We start from the raw sequence: 17,628 nt of genomic DNA, 5'->3' as shown, positions 1-17,628 counted from the left end.
TTCGACCTACATAATTATATAGATATGCAAATTTATAGTCAATCCGAGCACTGGAAGTAGGTTAAACTAGATTTCCAAGATATTATCCATACCTACTAACAGGGCAAGTTAAATAAAAATTTGTAATAAGGGAGATTTAGTGTTTTAAATTACCTTGAATACCTACAACCCATTTATTTATACTCATTTAAGTAAAATAAGTCGTTTTTTTCTCATGAAAAATTGGCTTGCCCCACATTTTAATAAGTATTTCATCAAGTCCAAAAGCAAAGGGTGGGTTTAATTCTACCCCTTGCCGAATAAAAGGATTTGTTTAAATAAGCTGGCGATAAAAGTTGAAAAGTGGAAATGAGAGTTGAATCGTTGCAGAGAGCCGGCAGAACTTTTATGAGAAATATCACGCATGGAGAGTGATCGCAATGCCTTTATTATTTAAATGACTATTAAGAAAGGCAGCAAAAACGTTTTGGCGAAATGTTTTAAAGGGCGCACCTAGCTTTTAGCGCATATATTGTATATTTCACAAGTAAAGCTAAAGTTTTGAAACGATATAAGATATTTACTCTACAAATCATACACCGTAGAAAAACGATTACTTGTATTTCGTTCGATATAAAAAAAACCCAGATTTGTCTCTGAAAAACAATATAAACCTTTAGTACGGCATAAATATTGCGTGGCGGGTCATGAGTTATTGAATGATAAGAATACTAGATGTTTTCTATCGCGTACACACATACACACACACACATACACACACACACACTCTCTCTCTCACACACACACACACACACACACACACACAGACACACACACACACACACACACACACACACACACACACACACACACACACACACACACACACACACACACACACACACACACACACACACACACACGCACGCACACACCACACAAACACGCGCGTATACACTTATACACGTATACACTTTAAATACAACTTACTTTAAGCATTAGTGGGTACTAGTTATTTATTTTTAGTCTACGCAATTGTACCATTAAAGGAAGAGCGAGTCCTCCTAACACAGGTGCAAAACGCCTACTGGGAGGACGCTCCATTTGTCACCCTACCCATTGATTGTGTAGAATGAAATAAAGCATTTTTTATTTTTTGATCCCCCCCCCCCCACATTAGCGCTGAAACTCGGCAGCAGCAGATCGCAGGATCTCGTTTCACAAATTTCAAATCCTTCTGTCATAGTGTAACGCATGATTTTATGCAAATTGAAATTAACATTGAAAGTGTTACGTTCAAATATCATTTATCAAAACCAACAAACATGGACGTAGGCTGAATCCGGTGGCGCACCTAAACGAGTTTCAAATAAAATATGGCATCCCAGCGATGACTGGTGTATTCTGGGTACGGACCGCAAACTAAGTTGCCCGAACCAATGAATAAATTTGGATTAAGCTCGTCTACTTTTAGCTGATGCAGGGCAGGAATGATTCAATGTCCGGACCTGGGTCTCTTTGAGCTGCTAATGGACTGATATGATCTAGATCAGATGTTTTGGTAAAAAATTGTGGAATAAGTCTGCGTATTTTATGAATTTACATGTGAATTCGTATTTACTGAAAATTTAAGCACGATCTAAGCTCCTACAATATTATTTATTTATGACAACTTATCAATGACAATTTGCAAGATTACAGTTCATACCAATGCGTTGTAAATTTCAAATAATGAAAATAATACATAATAACGAACAAGAAAAATAAGTACATAATAATCACAAATAATAATAACCATCCCAGCCTTTATCCATCCCACTGCTGGGCACAGGCCTCCTCTGAGAACAAGAGGACTTGGGCCATAGTTCCCACGCGGGCCCAGTGCGGATTGGGAACTTCACACGCACTATTGAATCGCTTCGCAGGTTAGTGCAGGTTTCCTCACGATGTTTTCCTTCACCGCAAAGCAATAATAATAACATACATATTTATATATCTTTTAGACGACCAGATGGCCTAGTGGTTAGAGAACCTGACTACGAATCTTGAGGTCCCGGGTTCGATTCCCGCGTCGGGGCAGATATTTGTATGAAAAATACGAATGTTTGGTCTCGGGTCTTGGGTGTTTAATATGTATTTAAGTATGAATCTATCCATATAATTAAATTTATCCGTTGCTTAGTACCCATAACACAAGCTTTGCTAAGCTAACTTTGGGAATAGGTCAATTGGTGTGAATTGTCCCGTGTATTTATTTATTTATAATTATTTTTTTTTACATAGATAATGTGTTAGGTGCCAAAGTTGTTGGCAAAGTTTGTCAATTGTTTTTTGTTTCTTTTCTCTTGTACACAGTTTACATAAGTACATACAGATCTATTAAATAATGTTTTCCCATCGTGTTTTGTCGGATAAGTTCGTATTTATCTTGCTATTTCAATAAGTTTCGGTAAACTTCAGTAAGCTAGTTGAGAAAGCAATATAAATACAAACTTTTGCGATAAAATACTATGACAAAACATTATTCACTACAGCTGTCCTCCCAGCCTATATACGTCCCACTGCTGGGCACAGGCCTCCTCTCAGAACAAGAGGGCTTGGGCCATAGTTCCCACGCGGGCCCAGTGCGGATTGGGAACTTCACACGCACCATTGAATCGCTTCGCAGATTTGTGCAGGTTTCCTCACGATGTTTTCCTTCACCGCAAAGCTCGTGGTAAATTTCAAATGTAATTCCGCACATGAATTTGGAAAAACTCAGAGGTGCGAGCCGGGGTTCGAACCCACGACCCTCTGCTTGAGAGGCGACAGGTCAAACCACTAGGCCACCACGGCTTACTACAGCTGTACTTACATTTGTTTGTTTTTGGTAGAGATTCCATAAAGGAATAAAGGCGAACTTTGTACATGTATTTAACACATCATTTGTCTATTGCATTTTGTTTCTTTGAGTATACAATTTAGTTTACATAATTATGTACAATACGGGAGTACGGAACTTTTTGTGTGCGAGTCTTACACTTGGCTAGTTGAGAAGTAAGCCGGTCCACTTGCCGCAGCAACGGCTAAGTAATTTATTTAATTCTAACCCACATCAAATTTAAACCCACCGCGGTTTCCTGGAGGACGGGGGTATAGTAGTATATATACCTAGTGCCATCCACGAAAATGCGTGAATTTGTCAAAATTAGACATTAATGACGTTGTAATGAAAACCACGGCACTACTCGGCACTCTACTTATATTAATGGACCGAACAATGTATGAACAAAAACTGACGTTGTCTTTTAACGTTTTTGTTTTGGTATTTTGACTATGACGTTGTCTTGTTGTTCTGCTCTCGTACGAAGAATGCAATAATTGCGAAATACAACGATTTCGATAAAACGGTGTTTTGTTTTTGGATCGACAAAGTTTTCATGGAACTGACTTTTTGCTTACTGAATTGAAGGCTTTCTAATAAATTTACATACAATGCTTTTTTATATGTAGATATACGCATAAATAGCCCAGTTCTTCAAACAAAGTTAGAACGTAGTGATAGATAAATATTACTAAGTTCTTCGTTACGAGGGTAGTGTTTTACCTCGACATTGTATCGATGGAGCCATTTAAAAATAGAATGAATGCCCGTATGCACCTTTATGACGTAACTACGTACCGTTAAAATTCACAACGTTAATGATCCAGAAAGCGTCAGAATATCCGGACAGCCGATCTGGGTCACCCTTATTGAAACAGTATACGTTTTACCGTCTAAAAGCGCCTAATTTGCAATTAAAAATGGAATCAGATAGGTAGGCCTGTAACATGCGTTTTAATTAAATCATCATTGAATAAATATCGTATATTTTGTATGAAGATTGCGAAATTAAGAAGTAAAGAATAAATAGCTAGTTGAACTACATTCTGTGACTAGACTTTTGACATTTGTAAGACCAATTTTTTAGATATGTACTCGCCTATTGTATTTATAATTGTGTACTTTATGGCAATTTACAAATTACAACAAAACTACTAAAATTGAAATAGGTCCAAAAATAAAATAAATAATGAAAATAGCAAGCAAAATCGAATCAAAAAGTGTTCACGCACTAAAAACCTTTGTAGTAGCCTTTTTGACACCAGCGGCGGGCTTTTCACACACCACCAAAAATTTACTATTTATTTACCTACCTACTATTCCATTATGTTTCAGTTTCTACCTCAGATCTCAAGTGAGGCGTAGTTTTGCCTAACCTCTGTTTGTGTTCTATTTCCAATTACTATTATTTTGTTTACCGAAATCATCCCAAACCGAAACATGGCATCGTGAAGTTACTTAGGTATGTAGCCCCTGTAAAATTTGGAGCCCTTAGCGAAACGAATTACCATTGCCGAATGTCTCATTCGTACAGGAACAGATATTACTGCAACAGCTTAATAAAAAACTAGCTGTTACCCGCGACTCCGCCCGTATAGCCTTCGTTTATCGTTGTCCCGCGGGAATTATGCAATTTTTCGGGATAAAAACTGATATATCCTTCCCCGGGACTCAATTTATCTGTATAACCCTCGACAACCTCACTATCTTTACCTCTTTAATAGTAGTATATATATATATATTTATATAGATAAGTTCCCAGCTCCAAACCTATAAATTATTCGAAAGACTTAATTATAATTATTTGTCATACAATTCCAGAATTATTTTCTAAAAGCACAGTTATTATTATAGAAACTCGAGAACTCGTCTTGCTAAACGAAATTTTATTTCAAAAGTTTTAAAATGCCAGGACGGAGTTCGATGTTTGTAATGAATGAATTATGTGAATTAATTGAGCACTGATAGAAACAGATTGAAGAAAGTAAAGTCGATTTTAAACTGGCGGCTTTTAATCCCCAAATGGAATGCGAACAATTTTCGGGTGCTTTTGAACGTCAGCTGCGATTATTAAGATAATTAGCATATTTAAAACGAAGTAATGCGAAACCTAACGGTACATTATATCGGGGTCCAGGTTAAAACACACCACCTGTGTAAAAGTAAGTCGATTTTACATCATTGGTTGTAAAAGCGCTTTCATATCATCCAGTATTGGAGTCGAACGCCGAAATCCTAGTTTTTACTGCTAATACGTAGGTACGAACGATAGTAGGGAAGCTGATTCATTGAAGTATATTTTCGTGGGACTGAGCAGATTCATATCAACAACTGGTATCGTCGTATGTGCTGGGGAAATGTGATGTTGTCGCTTGCTCAGCCGATAGAGGGAGGGATCAAATTCAAATACAAATTCAAAATTGTTTATTGCATGTCACATTACAGGATATATTTAATACCTTAATATAATCAGAATCTCGGAAACGCTCAAACGATTTTGATGAAATTTGGTAGGTAGGGGTTTTCGGGGATGACAAATCGATCTAGCTTGGTTTTATCTCTGGGAAAACGCTTATTAAGAATTTTAGCCCGAGCAAAGCTCGGTCGCCCAGGTACTGACGATAAAAAGTTCACCATGCAAATAAAAAAAATACTTCATTTAATAAAAATATTAGTAATTTAGTTTCAAACAATCATCCATAAAATTTTTAGTAGGTATTTGGGCTTAAAGAATACCTTTACTCGTAGACGTACCATGCGGAGTTTTTTATAAAATAGCTTTATGATTAGATTACAAACATAACAGGTTTTGTTTATCTATGTGTTACCTAGTCGGAGTCAAAATCAATATCAGTGTCCATGTCTCTGCACCCAGCTCGACATAAACCAATATTTACAATCATACTGTGGTTGTAAAAATTTAATAAAATACGGTATTTGTATGTTCCTTCGCAATCAGGAATCCATTTCCGGTCGGAAATTATAATACATCCAAGCTCACAATGTCGCTTAGCCGGGTCGCTGATTCCGGAGCAAGACGGATTGTTGACCCTTAAGGCTGAGTCAGACGGTGCAAGCTACTGTCTTGAACGAACAGTGGACAGCTACTGCCGTTATAATACAAGTACTCCTTTTGTTATTTATTTGCTTCCCGGCGACTGATTACGCGATGAGCTGCTGTGCCATGACATAGCGATAGGCTGTCAGAGCCATAACAGTTCATGAACATAACGTAAAGAATGAGAGTGGCGACCATGTACTCGTAGTGTGATGTATAAAAGAGCGGGTATAGCGACGATATGGCGTTTATGTTATATCTCTTTCTTTTGCATTACTTCCTCGCGTATTTACGATTATTGCTAATCGTCTTACCTCCATAGCTTAAGTTTAATGTACCCACATTTGTTTCATTTATTGTTATTTTTTAAGTATCTGCTACTGTACGCTAATTAATTTTTGTAAATGTAGTGTTTCTCATGTAAGTGAATTGTTATAATTCTTTATGAGAATAAAGTTCTTAAACCAGATTATAAATATAAAAGGAGAGAAAATGGAAAACTACACCGCGTTCGATGATAGCTTTAGCTTCGAAGCTCTGCTGTTATAGCTATATGGTGATATATTGGATAAATCATAGAAGTATGTAATGTAGATAGATAATCCTAATTTGCATTCGATTTGAAGCTAACACAAAGTCACAAATAATTAATAAATTAAAAATCAGAATGTACAGGCTGCAAACTAATTTGCAGTCTAAGTATTTCATAATATATTTCAAACTAATCCTCATCCATTTCTTAGTCAAGGTTTCACAAAGTCGTGAATGACCCTTGCATTTTATAATTTAAATGTAGCAATACACTGTACACTTAAAGAGCTCTGATTTGAATGGGCGACTAATGCACTCGTACGAGTAGCTGTACGGTAGTAACTCACCACAACAACTGGCACAGTGTGATCAAGATATTATATTTTACCGCCATCCCGGCCGTTCTCGTCGGAAATCTGTCAATATTTTAATACGATAAACATATTTATGCTAACGTTTATTAAAATGATATCATAAAATAATATACGGTCAACTAAGCTGTTAATGTTTACGAAAATTAAGCTAAGATATATCTTAAATTTGTTTTATTTTGATACATAATTAAGTTTTTCTTATGTATACATTTCGACACCATTGTGATAGCATATTAATACTAACTGCTATTTGCGCAAATTAGGGGCTGTTTCACCACCCATTGATTAATTTTAACTGATGGTTAAATGTTATTCCGTCTCCGTCTATTCGAGCAAAACAAACAGAGAAGCCATTACATTAATCCGTCAAATAAATTTAACCAATGGATGTTGAAACAGCCCCTTAGTGTCTACCTAAGCATTTTTTATAATTATACCGAGCGTATAATTAGTAGTGCTTTTAAATAGGATAGAGCAATGGCTTCCCGTGGATTTCGTAACTAAATAAGTGGCTGCAAGATAACCGATGACGACAGTAGGCAGCAGTAACTACGAGCTCAGGAATCCATCACTGCAGTTTGGGGGACTAGGAAAAACCAACACGCTATTTTCCCTAGAAAGCCGTCACAAAGGTTCAGAATAATACCAATCCTCAATTAACGATCATAACTTGGTAGTTATCTTGACATGGTTGTCAAGAGGTGACATACACCTAATCCCACTTATATTATAATATTATAGTAAATTTTTCTAAGTCTGTTTGTTTGTTCTTTGTTACTTCATCACGTTTAAGCCGATGCACCTATTTAGATTTTTTTTATTCGACTGGATGGTAAACGAGCAAGTGGCTCTCCTGATGGTAAGAGATCACCAACGCCCATAAACATCTGCAATACCACGTATTGCAGATGCGTTGCTAACCTAGAGGCCTAAGATGGGATACCTCAAGTGCCAGTAATTTCACCGGCTGTCTTACTCTCCACGCCGAAACACAACAGTGCAAGCACTGCTGCTTCACGGCAGGATTAGCGAGCAAGATGGTGGTAGCAATCCGGGCGGACCTTGCACAAGGTCCTACCACCTGCAAAAATGAAATTCTGTATACATGTACTTCGAGTCCCGGGGATGGATTCAGGATAGCGACAACCGAATTCTAGGCGGACGGAGTCTGAATTCTAGTCTGAATTATATTTTGGACAAGTCAAGTGGTTTATATCAATATTTAGACGTAAAATTTATTTATTAACAAACAAATAAAATATATACAATAATTAACAGAAATAAATAAAAAAGAACTAAAACTAACTTACTCTACTCCTAAAAATCTATAGGTATTTACAAATGGTGGTTTAAATTTCGTAGGCAGAGGAAAACGATGTAATTTAATTATTTCCCAAAGCTATCAAGAAAAAATAATTTTAATCAATTGAACGATATCAGTTGCACAATATTTTATCATTATCACAAAATACAATTATACTTTTATTTGTTACCTACCTTACACGTAAAGTAATTGTAAATTTAATAACATCAGGCGTATAAATATTATCTATATACAGCTAACTTCGCAATATTTACCTACTGTTTATCTACTTCCATGGTATCTGAAGTCTAATGTTTTAAAGTTTCGCTATTATCGCTCATAACTAATATGAGTATAAACTGGGACTGCCGGGACTTAACATTTCGAATGCGAAAGGTAAAAAAACTAAACATTTAAACATTAAATATTCTAGCCTCAATTGTCCCAAGTAATAACGCCATTAAGATAAAAATAGAAAAAGATAGCCTTAAATTTTATACTGATCAGTGCTAAAGCATATGAAAAGTTAGTCACGAATAATATACTTATTTTTAAAATTATCTATTTTAAATTACGTTACGACCACATTGCAGCGGCCATTGTTTCTTTTGAGTATATATTCAACAGGCCAGAACAATAAACAGGGTGCACAACAGGCAACCAATGCGTAGAAAGCTGGCCCATAGTCTAATAATTCGTCTTTGAGTAGCCCTGAAACATAAAAAAACGAAGCTTAGTTCCAACTAAAGTTAATCTTCAAAAAGAAAATAACCTAACCATAAAAATTTCATTTTTATACAAGCTTTTTTTCCTGACTGTAATTTTTGTTGACTGTACTTGCATTGTCATCCAAACTACATTTGCATACCAAATTTCAAGTCGATGCCATAAACCGTTGAAGAGTTTCGTCCTGCGGAGACGATCCTGGCAAGATCACCAAGATGTCACTACCAGATTATTGTATTGTCACGTAATTGACACAAGTATGCAAAATGTTATCTCAATCGGTAACCGAGAAGTGGATCAAATTTAATTTTGCAAGATTTTATGACAAACATCGGGACAGGTGAAACTAAATAAAAGCTTGTAAAAACCGGCTCACTAATACATGTCAAACTGTCAAAGGTTCCCTAGTTAGACACTAGCCCCCTTATTCATAAAACTTAACAAGCCTATGTTAACTAACAAATGCTTTGTCCCTTTCTAACAAATACAAATGTCGAAGTGACAGATAAGGACAAACGAATTTTAGCGGCATTTTAACTAAAATAGGTTTGATTGTCGTTTATGAATAAGGGGGTAGGATACTAAATTTTGACATGGGCCGTAGAGGTTCCCTTCATGACGTAGATTAGGAAAAAAGTAAAGGGGGTTTTTGTTAATTCAGGAAATTGATTAGATTGATTTTATTTCATTGTTAATTTTATTTATTTATTGGGTGAAAAGGTAGCTTTTTAACAACGAACAAATATGAATGTTGTCGTATAATAATTGTAGGTAAGTGTTAGGTTTTATTTATGGCTACATGCACGCAATTCGTAGGTATAGGATAGGTACAACCTTTTTGAACCTTTCTTCTCCTATAATGCATAATATAAAACATATATAGTAATTTAACTAGCATTGCAACGTTAGTGTATTTTTTTTTGTTTGTAAGTAGGCATGCAAATTGTGGTTTAAATGTATTTCTAATGTAGACTTAGAAACTTACCTATAACAGGAGCGCACAGCACGTTAACCACACCCGTGGATAGCATGAATACCGCGTACGCCCCGGGAAAATCAGCATGCTTGACTTGGTTGGACACGATCAACGGACTTGCAACGTGAAGCCAAGCACGAAGCACACCTAGCACGCCCAATACTACGCACATCCAAGAGAATGAGCGAATCTGGAGCACAACTGAAAACAATAACACATTCTTTTAGATGAGTAAAACTGTCGCTAACAGCGTGGCTATTCGGTGTTCCAAATAGATTAGTCTAAATGAAGGTCTTCCTGTTTTTGCCTCCAGATAGATCTCGCAAGACGGCTATGCAATTTGTTCGGATTAGCAGGGAACCGATCGACTACTGTATCATTTTTGAATGTCAGAGAAAACAGAAATATTTGCGGGTAGCGACTCAATAAGGCTCAGTTTCCACCAGTAATGTGCGAGGATGTGGTTGCGAGGAATGTGTTTTTCATGAACCAATAGAAACGCTTCATTTACTTACCTTGCCTCGCTTCGAGGATGTGTAAATGAAGCATTTCTATTGGTTCATGAAAAATACATTCCTCACAATGCATCTACGCACATCACTGGTAGAAAAAGCGTCCATCAGATAACTTTAACATCCTGTAAAGGCTAAGGCATAAAAGTCCATTGAATAGCCAAAACATGTTTTAGAACTGATTGTATTCGAATGCAAGATGCGTAATTTTAGAGAAACAATATCATGGTCTTGTAATATAGACTATCTTACTTATATCTAAGCCAGCTTAAATAATAGGAAAATACAAAAGATAACTGAGACAACGTAACAAGGACAGATGATATTATCGTCTTGTTTGCACTGAAGAAAGTTTCAGGATTAATAATGTGTAATGTATTTAGGCCTTGAGTTTACATTAGGGAAATAATTATGATCAAAAGGTACAGAATGTAATTCGGCATGCTTAAGCATAGTTCATTTAGATTTGGCACATAATTAGGTAGGGTAATGAAAAACTTATTCGTACCATATCGAAAAAAAGACTATCGAAATTTGGTGACAAGACTTTGACCTTTATATGCTGAAACCGTTTTAGGGCTTGCTTTATGCATATTTTAGTTTTCGACACTGGAAATCGAAAATAGGAAATTAATCGTGAACAAGTACATAGAAAATCCTAATTTGTCCGGAATCACGATAAGCCCTTAAAATTCTGAAAACCATTGTCTGCAGGGTTATAAAACGATACAAGGAGACCTTATCTTTTGATAGGAAGACTCAAACGAATCGAAGATCTGGCACCAAGGACAAAAACCTGGAGATGAAAGTTATAAGGTCAGTCAAGCAAAGTCTTGGACTATCCGACTACGATTTAGCTCGAAAATTTAAGAAAGCTCACAGTACTGTAAGACGGATTCATCTTCGAGCAGGCTACAAGAGCTATCGAGCTATAAAACAACCAAATCGGACTGATAAACAGAACAGAACAGCCAACAACAACCTAAGTTTTCTTTTTCTTTTAATTGTCTATTTCCTCTCTTGTGCAATTTCGTCTAAAGAAAGAAAAAAAAAATATTCGTAAGATTTTCGTATAAACGGATCACGGATTGGTTCGAAACATCGTCCGGGCATACCTCGGCTACTAGTAATGTGAGTGACCCGTGTATCTTATTTTAATAAGTATATACTTATAGAATCTGCTTAGAGGTAAACAGGCGATATAGGTTGCGTTTAAAAAGGTCTACCTAAGTTAAAAACACATATACGAAAACCAGAACTCACCTAATCTAGCAATAAATGTGAGGAGCGTGGCGACGTAGTATAATAGTCTTGTGTTGATGGGTATGACGCTGCTTAGCAACGCGAGCGCACATCGCCCCGCCACATCAGCTCCAGCGCAGATGGAAATGCAAGTGGCAACCTCACTCTGAAAACGATATTGTCGCACCTTATTTCACTTTTAATTAACACGCTTTACTTTTAACTGCTTCGCAGGTTGTGCAGGTTTCCTCACGATGTTTTCCTTCACCGTAAAGCTTGTGGTAAATTTCAAATGTATTTTCGCACATGAATTCTGAAAAACTCAGAGGTGCGAGCCGGGGTTTGAACCCACTATGCTCTGCTTGAGAGGCCATAGGTTAAACCACTCGGCCACTACGGCAGTGCACGGCGAGTGTGAAGTTCCCAATTCGCACTGGGCCCGCGAGAGAACTACGGCCCAAGTCCTCTCATTCCGAGGCTTGTGCCCAGCAGTGGGACGTATATAGGCTAGGATGATGATGATGATGACTTTTAACTGTATATTGTATTCTTTCAGATTGATTTCGTATTCTTTCAAATTGCTTTTCATCCATTTCTTATTGTTCCATTGTTACGAAATATGCGCAGTTTTTATGACATCAAAAATTCAAAATACGAGTAGTATCAGTAGTATGATAAATGGAAGCAGAAGTTAGAGTCTAGATACTGAAACTCCAAGACAGATCAATTGTAATATAGCCATGTCTGGGCTTGTTTGAATAGACAAAAAAACGATGTTTGATTAGATTAACTTTTTTAATCGTGTAATCTACAAAGTGGTATAGGTCAGCAGGTTTTCTCTTTTAAAAAATCTGTAAAGTTGTCAATTTCTGAGAAAATTGCATTAGGTATTTAAACTTTACTGTTAATTATTTAGACCATTATTATTTTCAAACTTTATGTACCTTGATGCGTATCATGTGATGAAATATTTATCAAAGTAACAGACAAATATCTTAAGTCAGTATATAAAATCGTGTTGGAAATGTTGAGAATTATGAAAGCCAAAATTGCCCTACTTATGACTGAATACTTACTTTATCATACCCGTACTGAAACAAAAGCATCGGCTGGAAGACAAAGAAAGTTATATCTGAGAAATTGACGAAACTTTGTCCCACGCAAATGTTGACGAAAATTGGATCTTTCAACACTTTCAAATTGAGTACTTCTGCGATCTTTGTTCTGAAACATAAAGCCACACATTCAACCGTTTTGTTTGAAATACCAAAAACTTAGATTATGAGATCATTCAGTCAATTACAAGTTATAAACAAATTTCCATATTTGACACAACTTGATAATATTACATTTTTATTTATGATTATTCAGTGTTAAACAAGCAATTTATTAAATCGTGAATACCTAATTTTACTAGTGTCGATTTCGCGTGTCACAGCCGGAGCGACATCATTGTCTCTGACGTTCATTAATTTTACATTTTCTTCTTTGTTCTCCGCGTTTTCTACGTCATCTAAAAATATTATACGATTATGAGTGTCATAACCGGAAGCGGAAATTTTTGAAGATCAAAAGGAAAAATACTTGCTGTTCTCTTAATCATTACTTGACTTCTTTCATTAGTTCGCATTATAGCCATTCCAGGAATAGTGTGAATTGAAATGCCACTTATGATGAGCAAAGTCCCTCTGAATCCGTAAGATGACAAGATTTGTCTCAGCAATTGGGGGTATCCCATTAATATCAGGCCCTGCAATGCTTTACAGACACTCATTACTGTGGTTCTCTTTTTCACGAAGTAATAATTCATTGCTGAATAACACACTGGCACCATCATTCCAAAACCAATGCCTTGAAGTATGCCGAAGGTCACGGGCAGCTGGTTTGTGTTCGATATGAATATAGTTGAAAACGAGCCCACCGTAAATGTTATTGCTCCCACAAACCCTCCCAGCCTGAGAGAATGCTTCTTCGATAGCAAATTGAGAATCAGACCTGCGAAAAATATTTTCGTTGACCTCATCGTATCTAATAGTACCAACCGAAATTAAAAGATTCAATTAGAAATTAAATCTTCTTTACTCGTATACCGGATCATTATATCATGAAATTAATATGATATAAAACTAACAAAATTTGGTTTTATAATCGAAGTAATTAAAAATTTATTACTTTATCTCGTATGAATCACGCAATAGTAACAAACCTCCAATAGCTAGCATTACGGCAAAGACGCCGTGTGCAGTTGTCAACGACTTGGCGGTCGAGTTGGTGTCGTTGATAAAATCGTTGTATATCAAGCCGAAGGAGTTGACGTGCCCAATAGCTGCGATCTGAATACAAACAATTATTACAATTGCAAATACATTGTTATAATAATGAAAAAATAATAGAATGGACTTAAATAACATTGAATGACAGAATTTAAGACACAAAAACATTGAAGATAATTTTTATCCCCATGGAATTAAATTAAAAACTAGAATTACTTCTAAGTAGGAAAGAACCAATAAAAATAGGTATGTCAAAATTATTTATGCGACGTGCAGTGTGCGACAAAGATTCATGCTTACCTTGTTCATAAAAATGCAGACTGACTGTGGTTTTTATGTATTTAGTTTATCGAAAATACAAACTAAGACATGGATGCACAGAAAAACCAGAAAAAGAGACCAGCACTGGGAATCGAACCCAGGTCCTCAGCAATCCGTGCTGCGTGCTATAACCCCTACACCACTGCTGGACAAGCCAGCAGTGTCCATCCATGCCTCAGTTTGTATTTTCGATATGGTTTCACGGGATACCCGTAAAAGTAATAAATTTGGAGTTGAAATAAAAAATACAAAAAGACTCCAAAAAACCAATCGTATTTAGTTTAGCTTAGCCTGACTGTTAAACAAATAATAATATAGGTACACATCATATGTGCACGTAGCTTGACCTTCGTAAACTTGTATGAAGCTCGTACTGGTTTAAAAATTCCAACGCCCGCCCTCCACTAAGCATTTATTTACATATCTGATTGCTGAACTTATAAAAAGGCATCTATCATTATAAAACTGTTATAAATAGCACTAGTTTTGTAAGTAAATATGTTAAATTAAACTCCATAAAAATAAATACTTTTTATGACTGTATTTTATTGTTTTGAATTTATTCCAAAAATCATTGAAATATAGTTTTACAGGTTTGAAATCATCGCTCTCAGTCAAGTAGTGAATTCAAACCTCAACCCAGCAACTAGTCATGATTTTGCTTTGTATATGTTATATTATTATTAATAAATAGTAAAAATGTAAAAACAGTCCAATCCCTCTCGTAGCCTCAAACTTAATATATTCATACGTTAAATTTAGTTACTACGCGACGCGGAGTAAACATAAACAACTATTAAACTGTCGGAAAATTCACCGATTCTAATGACAAATAACAACATGATTTAAAAACAAGTTTGACACGTAATTTAGAAGTAGTACTGCTAGCTGTAGTCCTATAAATTTAATAATCTCATGGTAAAGAGCCACTTCCTTCCTTGGTAGATTCCATTTGATCCCTAATTACAATCGCACATCGTAAACGGGTTGAAACAAACGAGGGCACATAAACGAGCGTGTACTCACGAAAGTGATCACCGTACCGAAGCAAACCGCGTAACCCCACTTGTCACTGTCAGCCGCTCTCCTTTTTTCCTCCTTATTAATTTCGCCAGCCATCACTGTTGGTCGAACCGGAGCGAGTGAACGACTAAAGCGAACACTCCTGATAAAACTGCGAGGATAACCGACTTAGACATCGTACATGATAAAATTAGTCTTTGTTCGCGGGACTGTTTACTTGCGAATTGATGTCACATACATTTATATTGTTAATATACAAACGGACTTAAATGTTATTATGCCACTGAACTCGAGCCATCCATCTGTTCAAGATAACCTTACCTTTATTTGTCTTTATATTATTATCAGCACATACGAATAGCTGCTTAATATTTATATCGCTATGTCTGTCATACCCTTTACGTGGTTTAATATTGCTCTTAGCTTTAAATCGTTTATAGAAATTATAATCCTTGGAAACAGTGCCTTCTAATTATCTCTGTGTATTAACTTATATTTAAACAGATTGTCTTGATAAAAAGTTTGATGATGTCATATGGACTATGGTACATGCCAAGAGAGCTTCTATTTGCACAAGCATGTACAAAAAGATGCACACTACCTTTTCCTATTTAAATAGTAGGTAATAAATGATATTAGATAAATTTGACTTGCATATCAATGGTATGTGCTTCACTTAGCAGAAAACTATGCTATAACAACGCCAGTAAGACTAACATCTTACAACACAATACAATTCTATACAATTTACAAACACATATCTTCTAAGTCGCCTTGACATTGCCGTCTTTCATAGTCATGAATGGAAATATATGCCCTTGCGGCTGTTTCTAATCGTATGTTTCCAAAATAGAATCTGACTCTAAAATTTTAACGTGACACATTTTTTGTTGATTTATTTACGATTTGTATAAAGTAGTTAAATCGAGTTACTCGGAACAGGGTCAGCTTCAGACCTTCCGATGGTTTCCGTCCAAACACGTGCCGAGTGTCGCTAACCTTAATGTTGTTACAGTAAATACAGAAATATCAATCTCGTAATTTGTACGCCCCAAATGCATACATCAACGACATTTTCCATTAATACATGCTATCTTTAGGTATGGTATACATTGAATAACTCATAGTCAAAATACCATAAACGGGACTTATCATGCTATTTTTACACGAGTAATATTTACCTCGACGTTTCGGCAACGTTACAGTTGCCGTGGTCACGAGAAGACTGAAGTGTGGCGAGTTCTTCGAACTACCCGCACTTGATCACTAACAGTACCGGCACTCGTATCACGAACTACCCGCACTTGGTCACTTTTATTAGTCACCCTATCACACCGACACACAACACTGACTCGTGACCACGGCAACTGTAACGTTGCCGAAACGTCGAGGTAAATATTACTCGTGTAAAAATAGCGTGATAAGTCCCGTTTATGGTATTTTGACTATGAGTGAGAATCACGAAAGTTTGAAACGTTACATTGAATAACTGATTTAAATTGCGGACATTGTTAAACTTTATAGTGTTCATTTTTGTTTGTGGCAAGCTGTGGTGGCAATAGTGTCCCCCGCCAATCCTTCCACTTAAATGATTGTATTTGGGAATGTGGAAAAAATTTAGTCTATTTAGAATTTTAGTTTTAAGCCATGTCTAAAAATCCAGCCTAGTCCGAATCGGACTTGTACCCCTCGGTTTCGTCAAAACGAATATCCAGTGTTAGCAGATTCTGGCTTCTGAGTCAAAATCCACGCAGTGTGACATTTAAAATTAGATGCTGCATGACAGACAAAAAATATTATAAGACTTTTCTTATTGGTTGTCTTGGAGTACCCTAAAGGTAGGCTTCCCCAGTGATTAGTATGGATCACCTTTTTAATGGCTGCATTTTTCACTACTCCAAGGGGTAGCAGACCTGAGTACCTATTTGATTATTAATATCAGCTTCAACTCCCACGAGTTTCTGAGAAAAAGGTCTAGACAAACGGACGGGCGGACACATGGACAGACAAACAGTGAAATGATTCTATAAGAGGTCTGTTTTTGCTAACTGAGGTACGAAACAATAAATATGTAGGGTATAATATAATTACCATATCGAGTAGAAACAACGTTGGCTTTGCAAGTTAGCGAATTAATTAGTCTATCAAATCTCGATAATTGAATATTTATTCGCATGGAAGCACGAATTTCGCTGGTTTTTAACTTTTTTACGTAAATTACTGGATCTTAAAAAGATTTTTTTAAATACAAAATATTGTAATTCCTCTTTTTGCTTTCTAATCGTACTTTTTCCTGTCCACATTCTATTTATTTTTATCTTATAGCTCTTAAGTTGGCAACTCTGTGTCGTCAGCTAACTGGTTATGCGAACGCTCTATCAGTAACGGGTTACGGTCTCACGCCGCTCACGTTATACAAATGTGAAATAGTTTCGATGGCGTCATAG

General features: G+C 36.2%; 2 protein-coding genes across 6 annotated transcripts in view; one reads left to right on the top strand and one right to left on the bottom strand.

The window, feature by feature from the left end:
• kcc (solute carrier family 12 member kcc) overlaps positions 1–17,628 on the top strand; it is a 414,959-nt gene that overhangs the window by 146,333 nt on the left and 250,998 nt on the right. The window lies entirely within an intron of this gene.
• On the bottom strand, positions 8,025–15,344 carry LOC141438320 (monocarboxylate transporter 1-like). Of its 2 annotated transcripts, none has more exons than XM_074102163.1 (8): positions 15,185–15,344; positions 13,771–13,897; positions 13,149–13,559; positions 12,969–13,077; positions 12,641–12,788; positions 11,586–11,730; positions 9,820–10,011; positions 8,025–8,819 (listed from the first exon to the last, which is right to left on the bottom strand). In XM_074102163.1, the coding sequence occupies exons 1-8, from the start codon at positions 15,275–15,277 to the stop codon at positions 8,680–8,682; spliced, it is 1,365 nt and encodes a 454-aa protein (XP_073958264.1). In that variant the 5' UTR covers positions 15,278–15,344; the 3' UTR covers positions 8,025–8,679. The 2 variants fall into 2 exon arrangements, with proteins under 2 accessions (XP_073958264.1, XP_073958265.1); XM_074102164.1 differs by having other exon boundaries at positions 15,202–15,292.

The sequence above is a fragment of the Choristoneura fumiferana genome, chromosome 18, assembly GCF_025370935.1.
Source record: "Choristoneura fumiferana chromosome 18, NRCan_CFum_1, whole genome shotgun sequence".
Classification (NCBI taxonomy): Eukaryota; Metazoa; Arthropoda; class Insecta; order Lepidoptera; family Tortricidae; genus Choristoneura; species Choristoneura fumiferana.
Note: the sequence above shows the minus strand (reverse complement) of the source record. Positions and strands in the feature narration are given on the sequence as shown.

What these genes read in the sequence shown, in the direction of transcription:
- LOC141438320 (XM_074102163.1), bottom strand. Translation starts at nt 15,277, where the DNA reads ATGGCTGGCGAAATTAATAAGGAGGAAAAAAGGAGAGCGGCTGACAGT. An exon ending in TCGGTACGGTGATCACTTTC is followed by an intron (nt 13,898 to 15,184) that starts GTGAGTACACGC and finishes GTTTGTATTCAG; the next exon opens with ATCGCAGCTATTGGGCACGT. An exon ending in CGTAATGCTAGCTATTGGAG is followed by an intron (nt 13,560 to 13,770) that starts GTTTGTTACTAT and finishes TATTTTTCGCAG; the next exon opens with GTCTGATTCTCAATTTGCTA.